This window comes from Dryobates pubescens, chromosome 4 (genome assembly GCF_014839835.1).
Source record: "Dryobates pubescens isolate bDryPub1 chromosome 4, bDryPub1.pri, whole genome shotgun sequence".
Taxonomy (NCBI): domain Eukaryota; kingdom Metazoa; phylum Chordata; class Aves; order Piciformes; family Picidae; genus Dryobates; species Dryobates pubescens.
Window position 1 is genome coordinate 32,168,774 of NC_071615.1, and position 18,351 is coordinate 32,187,124.

The window sequence follows — 18,351 nt, forward strand, 5'->3', positions numbered from 1 at the left end:
GCCCAAGCCCAACCATCCTCTAACTCTGCCAAGCCTGGGGCTAAAACATGGCCCTCAGCACATCTCTGCCTCTTGGAAACACCTCCAGGGTGCAGAGACTTTCGACAAGTTCTTGCAGTGCCAGGACAAAGGCCAATGGCTTTGAGCTGGAAGAGTGGAGATTGAGACTGGAGATGAGGAAGAAATTCTTGACAGTGAGGGTGGGGAGACACTGGAACAGGTTGCCCAGGGAGGTTGTAGATGCCCCCTCCCTACAGGTGTTCAAGGCCAGGATGGATGAGGCCTTGAGCAAGCTGGGCTGGTGGGAGGTGTCCCTGCCCATGGCAGGGGGTGGGAACTGGATGAGCCTTCAGGTCCTTTCCAACCCAAACCATTCTATGGTTCTTGAAAGTCCCTTCTAACCCAAACCATTCTAGGATTCAATGAATCTTGTTCTGTTTCTGTCTTTGCACCCTTCCATCCCCACACAAATCCTCCCTTTCACAATGCCCTTCATTTCCCCCCTCTCTCTCTGCACATCTGGCTGTCCTGCTCTTCCCTCTTCCCCCCTCCAGCTTCTGCTCTCGTTTCTGAAGCTTTGTTGCACAAAGCCCATAATTAAGAGAAAGGCTCGACAGGGCTTGACTCTCCTTCTGTTAATTGAGCAGGGAGAGGGGAAGCAGAGGAAGAGCAGCTAGGAACAATAGCAGCTGGCACTCCTTGGGTGTGTAATTTGCAGTTCCTGTAGGAGAAAGCTCATCCCTGGGAGGAATTTTCCTAGCACAGTGATGACCAAAGCCATGGAGGCTTCTCCAGAAAAGGGCTAGAAAGCTGCTGAGGGGCCTGGAGCATCTCTGTCATGGGGACAATCTGAGAGTCCTGAGGCTGTTTAGCCTGGAGAAGAGCAGCCTGAGGGGGGATCTCATCAATGCTGATCAATACTTCAAGGGTGGGTGGCAGGAGGATGGGACCAGGCTTTGGTGTTCAACAGGAGGCTTCTCTGGCTAACTCTGTCTGGTTGCTGAGGCAGGTCCCACAGCTTGGGCACCCCACTGCCCTGGGTCAGAAGGAGCATTGTGTCCAGCTCTGGAGTGCTGATGCTGTCGTGTCACACTCACAGATTCACATCAAAGCCCCAGCCTGAGACCAAGTGACATTTCTGAAGGACTTAATCATTTCCAAACACATTTTTCCTTCCATGCACTCACAGAACCACTTTTGACTTCCTCTCCTCTTCCTGTTTTACCTTGGGGCAATAAAATTCCACTTCATTTCATCTGAAAGACTTCCTTTGAAGAAACAAATGGTACTTCAGCAGACTGGATCAGCTCTAGGTTCCACTGCCATTCCTTTGCCTCCCCCTGTTGCAGCCGACTGAACTGGAGCCAGTCCATCTCTCCAAATGACTTCTGGAGCTGCTGTCTGCTGCTCTGACCATCACTAATCCCCTAGTCCAGCTGGACAGGATCCTGACCCTTCACTGGCTATCTGCAGACATCTGTGGCTGTCCCCAGAATCACTCTGATGAAAGAAGGGTTGCATTCCCTTCCATCCCCCTCCTTGTATTCCTCTGTGCCTCTGGCAGATGCTCCTACATGAGACAGTTCCTTCTCCCCTTTACCACAGTCTGCAGACCAAAGGGTGTGTGCAAGACTCCATGTTCCCTCATTATTCTCTCTTGAATGGAAGCCATTCAGCAGCTGAGAACCCAGCAGGAAAACAGCCCCAGAGCACAGCCATGAGACAGCCCCATGTCCAAGGCATCAATGGGGCAGCTGTCTCTGCTCTGTAAACAGCTACGGAGGGCCTGCACAATGTGGCTTTGCAACACAAGTGAGAGGGAGCTAGGATGCTGCTTCCCAATGCTTCCAGCCTCCTGAGACCTTCTCTTCAGACCTCCAGGTTGCCCTCTCCCAGCAAGGAAATAAAGAGAGTCAGTTCCACCCAGCACTCATGTCACCAAAGAAAGGAATCATGACAGCTGTGACTGCTGTCAACCTTCATAGCTGCTGCAAGGAGCAGAGATTTCAGGTGGGTTTTGTCTGTAAAAGCATCAAAAACATCCTCTATTCTTGGCACAGAATCCCTGAATGCCAGCTTGGAAGGAACCCCAAGCATCATCTGGGCCAAGCTTCCTAGGTGCCAGTGAAATCTAAAAGGTCCAATCCACTTTTATGTTGTACCTTTGGGAGAAAGGACAAAACAACCTCCTGGGGTCCCTTCTGACCTGCATGATTCTTTCCTTCCTGAGGAGCTTTTGGGATGCCACCTTCCTACAGGAGCTACTTCATTATACCCTTATGAACTGATGGTGAAATTCAAGGCAGGGCTGCCAGACCCCTGACCAGAGCACTGCAAACAAAAGCCCCTCACGCCAAGGACTGAAAACAACAATAACCACCCCACTTGGTTAGAAAATCCTGCAAGAGAAGCTGCTGCGAGAGAGGCAGAGCTCTGAAGCGTGAAAGCCAACACAAAGAGAGGAGGAAATGGCAGTGATGGCACAGAGTGAGGCAGGGATGGTACAAAAGGTGACTTGCTATTCACAATGCCCTCCGAGCCATTATGAGCAGGAGCTTGCAGCTACCATTAGAGCTGCAGGAGAGATAATTGAAGTCTCGTGCACAAACAGGTCTGAAACCCAGACAGCAAGCACCAGGGGAAGAAAGGGGCCAACACAGCCCAGAGTCCTGCAGGGGGGGTTAGGAGGGATCTGAAAGATCATCTAGTTCTGACTCCTCTGCAGGCAACAGGGGCACCTCCAACTACAGCAGGCTGCCCAGAGCCACCTCAAGTCTGACTTTGAAGGTCTCCAAGGACAGGGTTTCAAACACCTCCCTGGGCAACCTGTTCCAGTGTCTCCCCACCCTCATTGTGCAGAACTTCCTCCTGATGTCCAACCTAAACCTGCTCTGCTCCAGTTTCAAACCACTGCTCCTTGTCCTATCCCCACAGGCCCTTCTGAACAGTCCCTCCCCAGCCTTCCTGTAGGTCCCCTTCAGATACTGAAATGCAGCTCTAAGGTCTCTCTGAAGCCTTTTCTGAATTCTTTCACCCTGTCCCCACAGAAGAGGCTCTCCAACCCCCTGATCATTTTCATGGCCTCCCCTGGATCCTCTCCATGAGGTCCAGGTCCTCCCTGTGTTGGGGGTCTCCATATCAGGACACAGCACTGCAGGTGAGGTCCCCCCAGAGCAGAACAGAGGGGCAGGATCCCCTCTCTCCATCTCTGGCCACACTGCTTTGGATGCAGCCCAGGCTGCCCTTGGCCTTCTGGGCTGCAAGTACTCAGGACTGGCTCTTGTCAAGCTCCTCCTCCACCAGCACCACCAAGTCCTTTCCTGCACAATATCAGAGGTCTTCTCCAACTGAAACAATTGTGCGATTCTGTGATCACAAAACTCAGCTGGGCTCTATGACCTGCATGATGAAACACCACCAGCTTCTTCCCAGTGGGCTGGATCTTTAAAGGAAAGTTAGAGGAGGGTTTTGGTCCTGGTACAGACCAAGAACAGCATCTGAAACCTCAGTTCTTCAAAGGGAGAGAAAATATTTCATTTCCCAGCTCAAAGCTCACTACAGCTGCACAGCAAAGCAGCCTTCATGCCCAGCTCCTCCCTGGTGTCATACAAAGCCCAAGAAAATAGCCCCCAGAGATGGGAAATGGGGAAAAAACAAATGAGAGCAACAAGTCCCTGTGGCCTCATCTGGAAACCCTGCACAGGAGAATCCCACATTGGAGGGTGAAGGCATTCTGAGTAGAATGGGAATGGAACTAAATGTCACCAGAAGCTGCAGAAGAAGAGTCAGGCTGCCAGGCAGTGCCAGCAGTTCAGGAACCATGCAGAAGACACAGAGCAGACAGCTTGATCCCCCACCACTTGCTTTTCATTAGCATTGCTGTGCAGTTTGTCAGAGCCCAGAGACTGCAGCCAGACTTTGCATCCTGTGTCAGCACCAAGCCAGCTTCCCCTCCCTTGCGAACACCCAGATGCCTTCACTCTGCTCCAGTTTTCCTTCTCTTTCTTCTCCTCTCTTGGCTCCAGGCTATCCTACAATGGATTTGCCAGCAGCCCTAGAGACTAGGTGGACTTCTAAGAGACAGCTCAGAGCAGCAACAGTAATTCTTTTCTTCTCTTCCTTCACAGCAGGCTTTGAGTCAGAGAACTCTTGAGCTGCAGCAGATGACCCAAACCAAGCTAGGCTGCAACAGCAGTTGTCCTGTTACACAAAGCCATCCCTAGGAAAGGCTGTCACTGTGATTTCCATGAGCAACAAACCAAACCATCAGAATGCCAACACTGGAGAAGACCCCTCAGCCTGCCATGCTGGCTCTGGCACTCCAGAGGTCAGCTCTGTGGTTTCTGCTGAGAGTCCACAAACCCTTGCATTGAGAGTCACCTCCAGATGGCTTCCATTTGTCCCCTCCTCCAGCATCTGCTCTGTTGCCCAGACAGGCTTCACTCTCCCAAATCTTTGGGGGGCAGGGAAATAATAAATCACAGAATCATAAAGGTTGGGATTCAGCCTCCTACCCAACACCACCATGGCCACTAAACCATGGCCCCAAGTTTCTGGAACACCTCCAGGGATGGGGACTCCACCACCTCCCTGGGCAGCCTGTGCCAGTGCCTGACCACTCCTGAAGCAGAGAAATTTTTCCTCATCTCCAACCTAAACCTCCCCTGGCACAATTTCAGGCCATGTCCTCTTGTTCCATCTCCTGTTCCTAGGGAGAAGAGCCCAACCGCCACCTGGCTCCAGCCTCCTCTCAGGGACCTATAGAGAGCAATGAGGTTTCCCCTCAGGCTCTTCCTCTCCACACTAAACTCCCCCAGGTCCCTCAGCTGCTCCTCACCAGCCCTGTTCTCCAAACCTTCCCCAGCTTGGTTGCCCATCTACACTATTCTATCTCCAATATTATTGTAAACATGATTTAGTATTATTACTATTACAGATCTGATTTAAGCCCTGCCTAGACTTTCCTAAGCAATACAAATCCAATCAGTACTGAAAACCCTTTCCCAAGTCAACCCAGAGCATGCCATGGGTGTGGAGCTCACCCTCACTCCAGTGGGAGCCTGGTGCCATTTTCAAGCAGCACAGCACAGAGCTCATCACTCAGCAAAGCCAAAGCACACCCCACCCACACCTCACCTTTTGTTGTCTCATCCTTAACTAGACACAAAGAAGTGATCTGTTTCCATCCCTACAAGTCACCAACCCAAAGCTGATCTTTCCTCATGCAATCTGGGATTCATTTTTCGCTTAGCATTTTGCAGATGGCTGAGTTTGGGAGCAAGCCCTCCTCAGGGGGTCATTCATAAATTAGAGACCTGTGGTTTATGAATGCATCTTTTTCTTGTCCCAGCCTGTGCAGTGAGAGTGAGCATCATTTAGCCCCCTCTCTTAAAGCCACGAATTGGTAAGAATTCTGGTTTACTGCACAACTAATGAGGGCCCAGTTCTGAAGCCTCCCTGAGTCTGAGAGAGCAGGAGCCTTAGGGTACCAATTTTGAGCATAATAAGCTCAATCCTTCAAACTCTCCTGCTGAAGAAGTTTGGTGCTCAGGACAGAGCTTCAGAGAGGAGTTTGTAGGATGCAGGCTGGAGCTTTGAGGTCCCTTCCAAGCCAAAGCAGTCTGCTGTGCTGCTGTGACAAAGCAGGGCTGCTCCACAGCAAGAGCACTCGGGGGGCAGCGCCACACAAGGGCAAGGTCATATGGAGCAGGTTACACCTTAAGGGGTAAATTCTGTGCAACCATGGAGGAAAATACCTGATCACAGAAATCAGGCTGGTTTGGCCTGGAGGGGACTGTTAAAAGCCATCCAGTGCAACCACCCTGCACGAGGCAGAGACCCTTTCAGCTACATCAGGTTGCTCAGAGCCCCAGACAACCTGTCCTTGGGGCCGCTCTCACCTCCCCGGGCAGCATAGGCCAGCGTCTCGACAGCCCCAGTGCAAAACATTTCTTCCTTCTCTGGTATGCAGCTAAAGGCTGTGGTGGACATCATGAGATTTACTCTGGATGTTGATGTCTCTGGAGTGGCTCAAACCACTCTTGACAGGCCTTGAGCGCAGGTTATGTGGTTCTGTGGTGAAACAGAGAGGATGTGACTCACGGAAACTCAGTCCAGCTTCTGCCTAAGACCCACGGCTGACACTCAGAAGGCAGCCAAGAAGCAGACTCAGTGCAGAACATCTTCCCCCTGAACATCTCCAAGCCCATGTCTGTCCTCTGACAAAAGACAAGACAACCACATTTGCCCTTGTTTGCCCTTCTAACAGAAGGAAGGCAGCCCTGACACCCTGCCAGACTTCCAAACCTTCAAACATGCCAGAACTTTTCTCCATAGCAGCAACTTCAGTGGTTTTTTGCTTTGAAACAGCACTTCACTGACTACCATCATTTGGTTAAAGCCCCTAGTTTGAACCCATTGTCTCAATGTCAACACGAAATGCATGGCTTAGCAGTCTCTCCATACCACTAAGAAGACCTCTTCTTGAGATATAAAAAATATACAGGCTTACTTTAACTCAGAGCTGCTCAGTTGGAATCAGAGAGCCATGAAATTGTTTTGGTTGGAAAAGCCCTTCAAGATCAGAGTGAAACTCTGCCAAGGCTGGGGCTAAACCATGGCCCTCAGCACCACATCTCTGCCTCTTTAAACCCCTCCGGGGATGGGCATTCAGCCACCTCTCTGTGCCAGGGTTTGAGAACCCTTTCAGTCAAGAAGTTTCTTCTCATCTCCAACCTAAACCTCCCCTGGTGCAATGTGAGGCCATTTCCTCTCCTTCTATCCTTTGTACCTAGGGCGAAGAGACCAACCCCCACCTGGCTGCAGCCTCCTTTCAGGCAGTTCCTCCAAACTTACTTCCAAAGACAATCCCACTGTCTCCTTACTAATGTGGACAGCCCTGAGCAGCTCCAGCAGACCTTCTGAAGGTCAAGCAGTTTAGGCACAGCCCATCACCTTCTCTGAGTTGCTGTCAAGCCCTGATGATGGCCAGGCACAGCAAGTTCCCCTCAGCCACAGCACTCACAACTGACTGCAGGAAAAAGCTCCAACCCTGCTCCAGATGCTGTGCTCTGGAATTCTGTGCCTCTCCAAGGGCAGCAGCAGTGCCTGTAACAAACATCCTGTGTCTGTCTAGGTCCCTCTGTGCAGGAGGAGCCAAGAGAAATCACAGCTTTTTCTTCCTCTCTTTTCTTTTTGTTTTAGGGACTTTTATTCCCCTCCAAAATGAGAGAACTTGCAGTCATGACAGAATTTCAACACCCAAAGAAGCCAAGGCATGGTAAGAGTCATCAGGGATTGGACAACTGCACCAGGAATCATTCTCTGCACATAGGAGATGAACACAGAACCTTTCTGAGCACTTGTATTGTGAAACTGCAGCAGGAGCCAGCAAGGACAAAGCAGAGCAGCTTGGAGAGCCTTTTTAAGGGGGCCTCCAGGAGAGCTGGAGGGACTTGTGGCAAAGGCCTGGAGTGACAGGATGAGGGGTGATGGCTTCAAACTAGAAGAAGCTGGATTGAGATAAGCCATAAGGAAGCAATTCTTGCCCAGGAGGGTGGTGAGGCACTGGGACAGGCTGCCCAGAGAAGCTGTGGTGGCTCCAGGACAGGAGGTGTTCAAGGCCAGGTTGGAAGAGGCCTTGAGCAAGCTGGGCTAGTGGGAGGTGTCCCTGCCCATGGCAGAAGGTTTGAACTGGATGACCTCTAAGGTCCCTTCCAACCCAACCCAGTCTGTGATTTCCAAGTCTGGCTGTTTAGAAGACCAATTAATAACTAAAAGCCACCAAGCCTCTGCCAGGGTCTGCCAACACCATCAGCCCCACCAGCTCCCTTCTCCCCATGCTCTCTGCACCCAGGGCCTGGGCTGCCACTGCAGGTGTGCTCTCCTGCCTCCAGCTGCCGCCTCAACAATTGGCAGGGACTGCAGCAGCATCCCTGTCAACAGAGATGAGGAAATAAAACCATCTGGAGAACAAAAGAAAGAGAAGGAAGAGAAACGGTGAACACAGAGAGCTGCCCTGAGCCCTGCCAGGAATGAAAGCAGGCACAAACCAGGGAAAACAAAGACAAGAGGAGATTTCATCTGTGCCTGAGTGCACCACAGCTGCTGGCACTGTACTGGGGCTGTGTTGCAGGTTCTGTCACCACACCAGAGAAAGTTAAATTACGACAATGAAACCCCAAAAAATGACTGAAAAGAAACAAAACAAAGGGGAAAAATAAAAAATCCAACAAACAAACAAAAAATCCAACTCAAGAGAAGCACACAAACGAAAACTACTAAAAAGAAACAAAATAATGACTAAGAAGAAACCAAACAACTGAAAAGAACCCAGAAACGTTTTCTAACCAGCAGTAAGAGGACAACTAACTCCAAAAGACACAGAAGAGGCCGGACAAAGCAGTCCCTTGGGGGAGCAGGGGAATGTGTGTGTGGCTGGCTTCCAAAGAAAGGCAGACTAACAGCCACCAAAATCCAAAGGAATGCCAGAAGCTAGCATGGGAACTGCTGGGCTCTCTGGCAGAAAGTCCCAGCCTGCTGATGGAGACAAAAACAAGGGGACCCTGGGGAAGCTCTCCCTGACATTCAGCATCTTCTCTGAGCTGCTCCTCGAATGCAGTGAGGGGAAGTGCTTCAGCTGGGAGGGAGGAAAAAAGGAGAGACGGGAGGGAGGAAAAAAGGAGAGACGGGAGGGAGGAAAAAAGGAGAGAGGGGAGGGAGGAAAAAAGGAGAGAGGGGAGGGAGGAAAAAAGGAGAGACGGGAGGGAGGAAAAAAGGAGAGAAGGGAGGGAGGAAAAAAGGAGAGAAGGGAGGGAGGAAAAAAGGAGAGACGGGAGGGAGGAAAAAAGACTATGACCCAAACCACACGTCCCAGCCTCTGCACTGCTTTTTGCAGCATGCTTGGGAGAGCAGAGCCTTCCAGATCTCCCAGCTGCAGGGCGTATCTGACCTCATGAACCACAGCAAGTGACCTCCCTCCAACAAATTCCTTCACTTGGATTTTCAAGCCAGAAATCAGAAAGCAAGCTCCAGAGCAGCAGGAAGCCAGCCTCAGGTAGAGTTTCAGGATCACCGTTGCCACAGCTCTGCCCGAGTCTGAATGCTGCGATTCGGTGGAGGAAAAGGAAGAGAAAAATCCCCACAACAGTGCTGAGTGCAGCTGGGGGTGAATTAGAGGCTACTGGTGACAACAAATTTGTTTTACTGTCACTAAAAGAGTCACAGAATGGCTCAGGTTGGGAGGGACCTCAGAGCTCATCTCCTCCAACCTCCCCACCATGGGCAGGGACACCTCTCAGCTAGACTCAGCTGCTCAAGGCCTCATCCAGCCTGGCCTTCAACACCCCCAGGGAGAAGGCAGCCCCAGCCTCCCTGGGCAGCCTGTGCCAGAGTCTCACCACCCTCATACTGAAGAGCTTCTTCCTCAGATCCAGTCTAACTCTGCTCTGCCTCAGCTTCAAACCATCCCCGCTTAACACCCTCAGGAGAAGTCCCTCTGCAGCCTTCCTGTAGGATCCCTTCAGGTCCTGGCAGGCAGCTCTAAGGTCCCCCTGGAGCCTTCTCTTCTCCAGGTTGAACAACCCCAGCTCCCTCAGCCTGTCCTCACAGCAGAGGTGCTCCAGCCCTTGGATCATCTTTGTGGCCTCTGGAATCACTCCAAGAGCTCTATGTATGTATGGAGAACAACTTTTTGTACCTGTGAACCATCAGACTAAGAAGCTCACAGACAAAACAAAGCCCTTCTGAGCACATGGCAGCAGCAGAACTACTGTAAGCCACTGCTTGTCCTGGGCAGCAGGGACAGCTTCCAGAACTAGGAACATTACTGGGATTTCTCAACACTGAAGAACACCTGGATCCATGGCACTTGGGGCCACGGCATAGTGGCCATGGTGGTGTTGGGTTGATGGTTGGGCTGGATGCTCTTAGAGGGCTTTTCCAACACAAACAAGTCTGTGATTCTATGGTTTCATTTCCATGGTAGTCTTAGGTTGATGGTTGGGCACAATCTTAGAGGCCTTTTCCAACCCAAATGATTCTACAATGGTATGGCCCTACCAAGAAACTCACTACTGGTTAAGCAGCTGTCTCAGGAGAGTGCACAGCTGCTACCTGAACTGGTGACAATGCACTGCCTGCTCTCTTGGTGGCCTTGCCTCCAGCATTGTTGGGCTGGATGATCTTAGAGGGCTTATCCAACCCAAACAATTCTATCATTCCATGATTCATCCTCCAGTTTTCAGCAGCATTTGTTCTCTTCTCCAGTTGCTGTCAACATTTCACAGTTAAATAACCCACAATATTTAAAGAATCTGGAGTGAGGAGGATCTCAGCAGCTGAAAGAACAAAAGGAGGCCTGGCAGTGCTGTGACTCAGGCAGCACCTAAGCAGAAAGCTTTGCTGAGAGGGAAAATCAACAAATTGCAGGAGGAGGCGCAAGACAGTGGCAATTTCCTCATGTGCTGAGCTGCTCACACTGACACTCTGTGCACATCAAACCCATCCTGCTGAGACAAACCAGGCACAGCCTGCAAGCACTTTCTCTTATCCCCTCTGAAGAAACAGCAAGAGATGTGAATTGGCTCAGAACCTTGATTATGGGATGGGAGCTGTAAATACAGGGTTGTCAGAGATGTTGTGACACAGCAGAGGAGGCAGGACACGTGCAGAACTGCTCAGGAAAGCTGAAGAGCAGACAGAACTCATCTTCTACCAGAGCCTTTCAGAAGGAGAACTAAATAGTCACCTGTTTGGTAGTTGTGCGGCTGGGGAGAAGGAAAAAGGCTGCAGGGGACCTTAGAGCTGCATTGCAATATCTGAAGGAGACCTACAGGAGAGCTGGGGAGGGACTGTCCAGAGGAGCCTGCGGGGATATGACGAGGGGCAGTGGTTTGAAACTGGAGCAGGGCAGGTTTAGATTGGACATCAGGAGGAAGTTCTGCACAGTGAGGGTGGTGAGACAAGGTGAAATCTCACCACTCTTCTCTTTCTTCTCACAAGTGTCATCTGAAGCTGCAGAACCACTTGATGCCAATGTCACAACCAGCTCTTCCCTCCTCACAGCAGAGGGAAGAGAAGTCTTCTGTGCACCCTTCCCACAAAGCCATCTCACACTGCCTGTACCGCAGCTCCCATCAACAAGCTGTCAGGTCCCATTAAAGCCATCCATGGACAAAGGGTGTGCCACAAAACCTCATGAATTGAAATAAAATTCTGCTTAAGCTGTCTCCTGCTCAAACACAAATCCACATGTAAAGGCAGGATCTGCAGGCTGCAGAGAAACTCATGACCTGTGCCTCACTTCTGGGGTCAGCTTTGGGGCCCTCATTCCAAGAAGGACATGGAGGGGCTGAAGCAGGTCCAGAGGAGGGCAAGCTGGGGAAGCAGAGGAGGGGAAGCTGGGGAAAGGTCTGGAGATCAGGGCTGTTGAGGACTAGCTGAGGGACCTGGGGGTGTTTAGTCTGGAGAAGACTGTGCCAGGCTTCAAGAACACTTTCAGTCAAGAAGCTTCTAATTTCTAATCTAAACCTCCCCTGGGGCAAAACCTGATGCCATTTGCTCTCCTCCTGACACTTGTTCTTAGGGAGAAGAAACCCCCACATGGCTCCAGCCTCCTCTCAGGGAGCTGTAGAGAGCAATGAGGTCTCCTCCTAGCCTCCACTTTAGACTAAACAACCCTCAGCTGCTCCTCACCAGCCCTGTTCTCCAGACCCTTCCCCAGCTTCCTTGCCCTTCTCTGGACCTGCTCCAGCCACCCAATGTCTCTCTTTCAGTGAGGGAAATGCTACCACCTGCTTCCATCCATGGTGGCAGAGGGAAGAACAACTACATGACAACTCATCACTTCAAGAGCTCTTCCTGCATAAACTTGCTCTGCAGGACACCTTGCCCTGACCTGGGCCTCTCAAAGTCTATCATGGGTGAAAGCAAGCAGAGCTCATGAGCAGCATCTGTGACAAATGAACCCCAAACTGCTGTACTGAACAATTCAGCAGCTGCTTCACCAGAACAGCTGCTACTGCTGTGGGGCTGGGGTTTGGAGTTCTCTATCATAAGCAGCAAGGACTACAAAGCTGCTGAGGGGCCTGGAGCATCTCTGTGAGGGTGAATGGCTGAGAGTCCTGGGGCTGTTTAGTCTGGAGAAGAGCAACCTGAGGGGGGATCTCAGCACTGCTGATCAATACTTCAAGGGTGGGTGGCAGGAGGATGGGACCAGGCTCTGTTCAGTGGTGCCCAGGGACAGGACAAGGGGCAATGGGCACAGCCTGGAACATCAGAAGTTCATCTGAACATGAGGAGGAACTTCTGTGATTTAAGGGTGCTGGAGCCCTGGAGCAGGCTGCCCAGAGAGGTGGTGGAGTCTCCATCTCTGGAGCCATTCCAAACCCACCTGGATGTGTTCCTGTGTGACCTGCCCTGGGTGACCCTGCCTTGGCAGGGGGTTGGACTCGGTGATCTCTGGAGGCCCCATCCCACCCCTGTGATCTCTCTCTGTTGACATAGCCAGGAAGAAGACAAGGCAGCAGCACTTTCCATGAGGTGGTGTCTCCAGGCTGATGCCCTTTCACTCTTCCAGCACAGGTGTACAGTTACTGTGGATCAAGTTCTAGAAAGCATTTTCTCTGCATGCAGCATCTGTCTGATGGAACATTTCTGAATGACCAATTCTCAAACACCACTTCAGTTTTCCTGCATTACACCCAAACCCCAATGCATTCCACTCAGAGTCTTCAGCCACCAAATTCACCTGATAGTGACCTGGGACATGAGGAGATGTTCAAGCAGGGGATGCTGGAACACAACTGTCTAGGGGTTTCTCCTGGACTAAGTAAGGTATAAAGATATTGAACCTACCTCATCAAAGCTGCTCTCTTCTTTCTTCAAGGCTTTAAAAGAAAAGAAGAAAAGAAGTGGTTATCCAGCTGCATTTCAAGGAGCACAAGGTAAGAACCACCAGAGAGCAGCACAAGAGAGCAGCAGCATCCTGCTATCACAGCAAGGAGCAGGCTGGCAGGAATGACAACTGGACACCCAAAATGTGAGTCTGTAGCAGAGTAGAGGACTGCAGAGGTGCTCAGAAAGCCAACTGACATCATGTGAAAATATCCTTCTCCCAGGTTAGAGACAGTAAGAGTTGGGGAGGTTAGGGGCTTTGTTCTCAGTCCTAGGGAGTGTGAAAAAAGTAGCTCATGGAGAAGCTAAGTGAATTTCAGCAGGGAAAGGTACAAGCAACAGAGCACCTGTCCACTCTGTGAAGTACAAAACTCTTATGCATTAGTAGGGGTTGTAAAATACTCCAGACTCGGGGCAGAGTGGCTGGAAAGTGCCCAGCCCAGAAAGACCTGGGGGTGCTTGGTGATAGCAGCTGAAGATGAGCCAGGGTATGCCCAGGTGGCCAAGAAAGCCACCAGCACCCTGGCCTGGATCAGCAATGGTGTGGCCAGAAGGAGCAGGGCAGGGATTGTCCTCCTGCACTCAACACTGGGGAGGCCACACCTGGAGTGTTGGGTTTGGTTTTGGGTCCTTCTCTCCAAGAAGGACATTGAGGGGCTGGAGCAGGTCCAGAGAAGGGCAAGGAAGCTGGGGAAGGGTCTGGAGAACAGGGCTGGTGAGGAGCAGCTGAGGGACGTGGTGGGGTTGGACTGGAGGAGAGGAGACTGAGGGAAGACCTCATTGCTCTCTGCAGCTCCCTGAAATGGTTTGTGATTCGATGCTGGTTTTGTCCCCCTCCTTCTCCCCCTGTTTTCAAGTAGATTTCTCTCACACCACAAAACAGAAACTCATCAACAAACAAGGCAGAGGAGCACAGTGCAGAAATCATGAACCAGGAAAGAAAGAAAATAAAGACAGGAATAGTGCTGAAGTTGCAGCAAAGACTGGCTTGAAATTTTTTCCTTTCCAGGCAAAGTTCTCCTTGTACAGGAAAGCAGGGATGGCCCAGCCCCCTTTGGCTCTCAAACTCCCATTTTTTTGTGACATGAACCACATCTGCCCTCAGATCTCTGAAAATCTCTCCTCTATAATTACTCATCTGACTTCATGCTCAGTAACAGAAGAGAGAAAAAAACCCCACGCCTGGGCTCTTGCTGAGGAGCTCTGAGGCACACATTGTCCATCCTCATCATGAAGTGCTTTTGTACGTTCTTGAAGGCTGGACAAAACATTTGCAAGCTGCCAACCCCAAGCAACCAGAAGAACCATGAGTCAGCACATCTAAAAGGAAAGGAAAGGAAAGGAAGGAAGGAAAGAACCCAACTTGTAGAACAGTTTTTGAAGAACCCATTTCTAACCTTTTTGTTTCCCCTTCAGAACAGACAAGCCACAAATTAGCCTCTGACACACCTAGGTCATGCTGGCCACCTTTCCTCCCTTCTCAAAACACAAGAATTCCAGGTAACTAAAATATGCTGGCAACAGTCAACCAACAGAGAACCAAACCAAATCCTCAAGGTAAGAGAATCTGCAAACTCAGGATGGGATTTGATCTTGTTGCTGCTTTAACCTCTATGTTTATTAGTCAAAGGAGAGGTTTACATTCTCCAGAAACTAAGAACAGGAAAGTTGTGGCCACTCACCTAATCAGATTCTGCTTCATAACAACTCTACTCAACCAATTCACTACACAGAAGAGATGAAATCAAGGCACATTTTAGACATGAAATTAGAGTAGAGACTTTTTTTTCTCCTCCCTTTTCGTTTTAACTGATTAAAAGAAAAGCTTTGCTGAGGTTAAAGAAAATTAACTGTTTACAAAGGAGCTTCTCATTAGCTCAGGTATGTGAGCTATGTAAGTGTGCACCAGAGATCCCTGCAGATAACCTTTGTGTTAGTGAGGAGCTGCAAGCAAAACCCAGCCATGCTCAGAAGGGCTGCAGACTGCTTGCATCCCAGCTTTGTGTCTTCCTTCCTTCTTTCCATGTCTCCTTCCTTTCTGCTACCCTGCTGTCAGTTTCTGGTTAAAGAGTTTACATGACAGAGGATCCATGGTGGGAGTTGAAGAGATCTCAAATATGACTGAGATGAGCCATGAGGAAGCAATTCTTGCCCAGGAGGGTGGTGAGGCACTGGGACAGGTTGCCCAGAGAAACTGCAGAGCCTCCAAGGCTGGAAGTGTTCAAGGCCAGGCTGGATGAGGCCTTGAGCAAGCTGGGCTAGTGGGAGGTGTCCCTGCCCATGGCAGAGAGTTGGATTTGGGTGGTCTTGCAGGTGCCTTCCAACCCAAGCCAGTCTGTGATGACTCTGGTGCTATAGGAACGTTAACAAATGCAAGGCCAAGAACTCTACCTAAATGCAAACTGAGCATCACTTATAAAATGACTCATTATTCATTTTCATCACACAATTATCCTAGCCTAAAACTAAGAACCAAGCCTAGCAAAGGTTTAAACACTCAAATAAACAGTGAGGCTACTCAGGCTCTACAAGGTGGTTGCCATGCAGTATGCTCACATGGACAACACCTTGGAAGCAAGGACATCACAACTTTTCCACTGATCTGAGGTCTCTATAAAAATGGGCAGGCTGCCAGAAAGCCATCAGTGAAAACAGTTCTGTACAGCTCTCAGATTCTGAACCTCCCCTCCTTGGAGGTTTTCAAGGCCAGGTTGAATGAGGCCTTGAGCAACCTGGGCTAATGCAGAAATTACCAGCCAGAGGGGACCTGCTCCCAGAGATGAAGCAAGGGGACTGTTCCTGGCACAACAAAGCAGCATCCTCACTCCAGATGTTTTCCTGGTTAACAAGCTCCCATGTGTCCATGCAGACACCAGACACCTGATCCACCTGACTGCTTCTCTTTTCTCCTAATCAAACATATTTCAATGCACTTCACAAGTTTAAGAGTGATGAAGAATTGGTTTGCTTAGAAAAGACCTTTAAGATCCAGGCCAGCCATCAACCCAACACCACCATGGCCCCTAAACCATGGCCCCAAGTTTCTGGAACACCTGCAGGGATGGTGACTCCATCACTTCCCTGGGCAGCCTGTTCCAATCCCTGACCACTCTTGCAGCAAAGACACTTTTTCGTGATCTCCAACCTAACCCTCCCCTGGCACAATTTCAGGTCATTACCTCTCCTTCTATCACCTGAGACTAGGAAGGCCAACCCCCACCTAACTCCAGCCTCCTTTTTTCAGTTCTAATCAAAGACATTTCAATGCATTTTACAAGTTTAAGCTTCATGAAGAATTTTCAATGCATCTTACAGCTTTCAGACTGCTGACAGCTTTCACCTATTTATGGAGGCAGAGAGATTTATAACCATGGCTTGACAACCCCTTCACAGATGAAATCTGGCATCTCCCCATGGTTTACAAAGAGGTTGCCCAATATATTGGGCTTTTTAAGTAGGAAGGAGGTCTTTCTGAGTCTTTTTCATCTTGCAGTAGGACAATAAAAAGATGTCCAGTCTCAAGATGCCATCCTGCACATGATGTTTGCAATCTTTCAGAGCTAAAAGCAGTCACTGAGTGCATACCCAGCATGGAACCAACCACCCAGCCCAAGCACTCTGCACATCTCCTTGGCAGGGCTATGAAGGGGGGATGCAACACCACAGCTCACAACTGCAGCACAGTCACCTCAGGCCCTCACTGGGACAAAGCAGCTCCTCAAGTTGACCCACATCTGCCAGTCAGACTGCCTAGAAGGAAAAACATCCCAGTGGGACAACTGATGGGTGAGGGCTATGGAAGCGCCATCGCAGAGGGTCTGCAAGGCTGGTCACGGATTCATAGAATCACAGAATCATAATGTCATAGAATCACAGAATTGTTTGGGTTGGAAAAGCCCTCTAAGATCACCCAGTCCAAGCAGCAACCCAACACCACCATGGCAACTAAACCACGTCCCCAAGTGCCATGGCCACGCATTCCTGGAACACCGCTGGGCATATCCATCCCAGCTTTGTGGCTCTACCTCCAGCTGCTCGTCCAGCCTGGGGACCTCACACTTCCTCCACGGTACCTTCTGTCCCTACGCGTGGATGCTGTCAGTGGGCATGAAGGCTCTAAAGTGAGAATTTACGGCAAGCAAAGGGCAAGGAGCATGGAGGGCTGAGCGGACGAGAGCAGAGGGCTGAGCAGAGAACTCTCGGGCATTGTTCTCGGTGACAAATTCCGCCGCAAAATAAAGGAGTGCCAAAGGCAAGCGATGCAGCGATGCCAGGAGATAACGAGCTCAGCAGCAGCCTCCAGGTCACGCCAGCCCAGGCTGCTTTCTGGCAGTGAAAGAAGGAAGAGAGCTCGCAGCAATGACAGACAGACTCCTTTTGTCTGCCCTCCCAAACCGCCGGGCCGCCCGCTCCAGCATCTCAACTTAACACAACGGCAGCCCCAACAAAACAAATTCGTTAGCAGAGCAGCAGCACAAAAAGAAAATAAGCTTTGACTTCTTGCCAGGCTTTCTCCCTGGCGATGGGGGCAGGCTGGCCAACTCCGGGATGCAGTTTGGGTTTTTCTAGCCTATTTTGGGCTGCCTCCATCACACAGCACTGCTGGGAATCATCTTTCTTCCCCGCAGAAAAGCTCATTCCCGAGCTTTCTTCTCCAAGCAGCTTTTCTCAGGGCTGGGCTCGGCGAGGGTGTCCCCAGCCTGGCAGCCCGGCCACCCCCCACCCGCGGCGGCCGGGACCCGTCCCCGGGGAGCGGGGCAGCGGCACTCACCGATCCGGCCGAAGCTCTCCGATAAAGTTCTCCTTAACTTTTTCATCCTGCTGATCTTCTCGGCGGACTGCGAGTCGATCATGGCACACATAGGGGTGCGGGGGGCAAACGGCCACCCCCGCTCCCTCGGCTCCGTGGGGCGGGAGATGCCCCCACGCCCACCCTAACCCCGGCTCCGGGGCTCCCCCCGGGGCGCAGCCCGGCTCCTGCCCGGGGAAGGAGCCCTACGGCGCGGCGGCGGCTGCCGCTGGGCCGGTGGCCACCGCCCGCCTCATGGCCCCGTCCCGCCTACCCCCCCCTTCCCCTTCCCCGAGCAGCCCCGGCAGGGCCAGACGCGGCGGGGAGGGAAAGGGGGAAGCGCAGCGCCGAGGGGACACGGAGCGGGGAAGGGGAAAGTCCGGCGAGGGGCTGCGGGCGCCGGCGAGGGGAGGGACCGAGGAGAGAAAGGCGGAGGAGGAGCCTGAGCGGGCCGCAGCCGAGCCCCCGCCGCCCCCGGCCTCCCTCGGCCCTTCCTCAGCCCTCCCCCGGGCGGTGGCACCGGCGGGTGCCGGGCTGGGGCGGCAGGGAGAGGAAGCGGCGGCGGCGGGAGCCGCGGCGGGCTGAGCGGGGAGCGGCCGCGGCTGTGTCCCGTTGTCTGCCGAGCGGGGCGATGTGGCAGGCGGAGAATCAACGAATCGCTGGAGCGG

General features: G+C 51.6%; 1 protein-coding gene across 3 annotated transcripts in view; it reads right to left on the reverse strand.

The window, feature by feature from the left end:
* CDK14 (cyclin dependent kinase 14) overlaps positions 1-18,087 on the reverse strand; it is a 147,698-nt gene extending 129,611 nt beyond the window's left edge. For 2 of the 3 annotated variants that reach the window (XM_054161029.1, XM_009904763.2), the window contains exons 1-2: positions 17,666-18,087; positions 12,856-12,887 (exon numbers count right to left, since the gene is read on the reverse strand). In XM_054161029.1, the coding sequence (XP_054017004.1) occupies positions 12,856-12,887; positions 17,666-17,756 (123 nt within the window). In that variant the 5' untranslated portion in view covers positions 17,757-18,087. The remainder of the gene's footprint in view (positions 1-12,855; positions 12,888-17,665) is intronic. The other variant, XM_054161030.1, reaches the window with a different exon arrangement.
* Between the last annotated feature and the right edge of the window lie 264 nt (positions 18,088-18,351).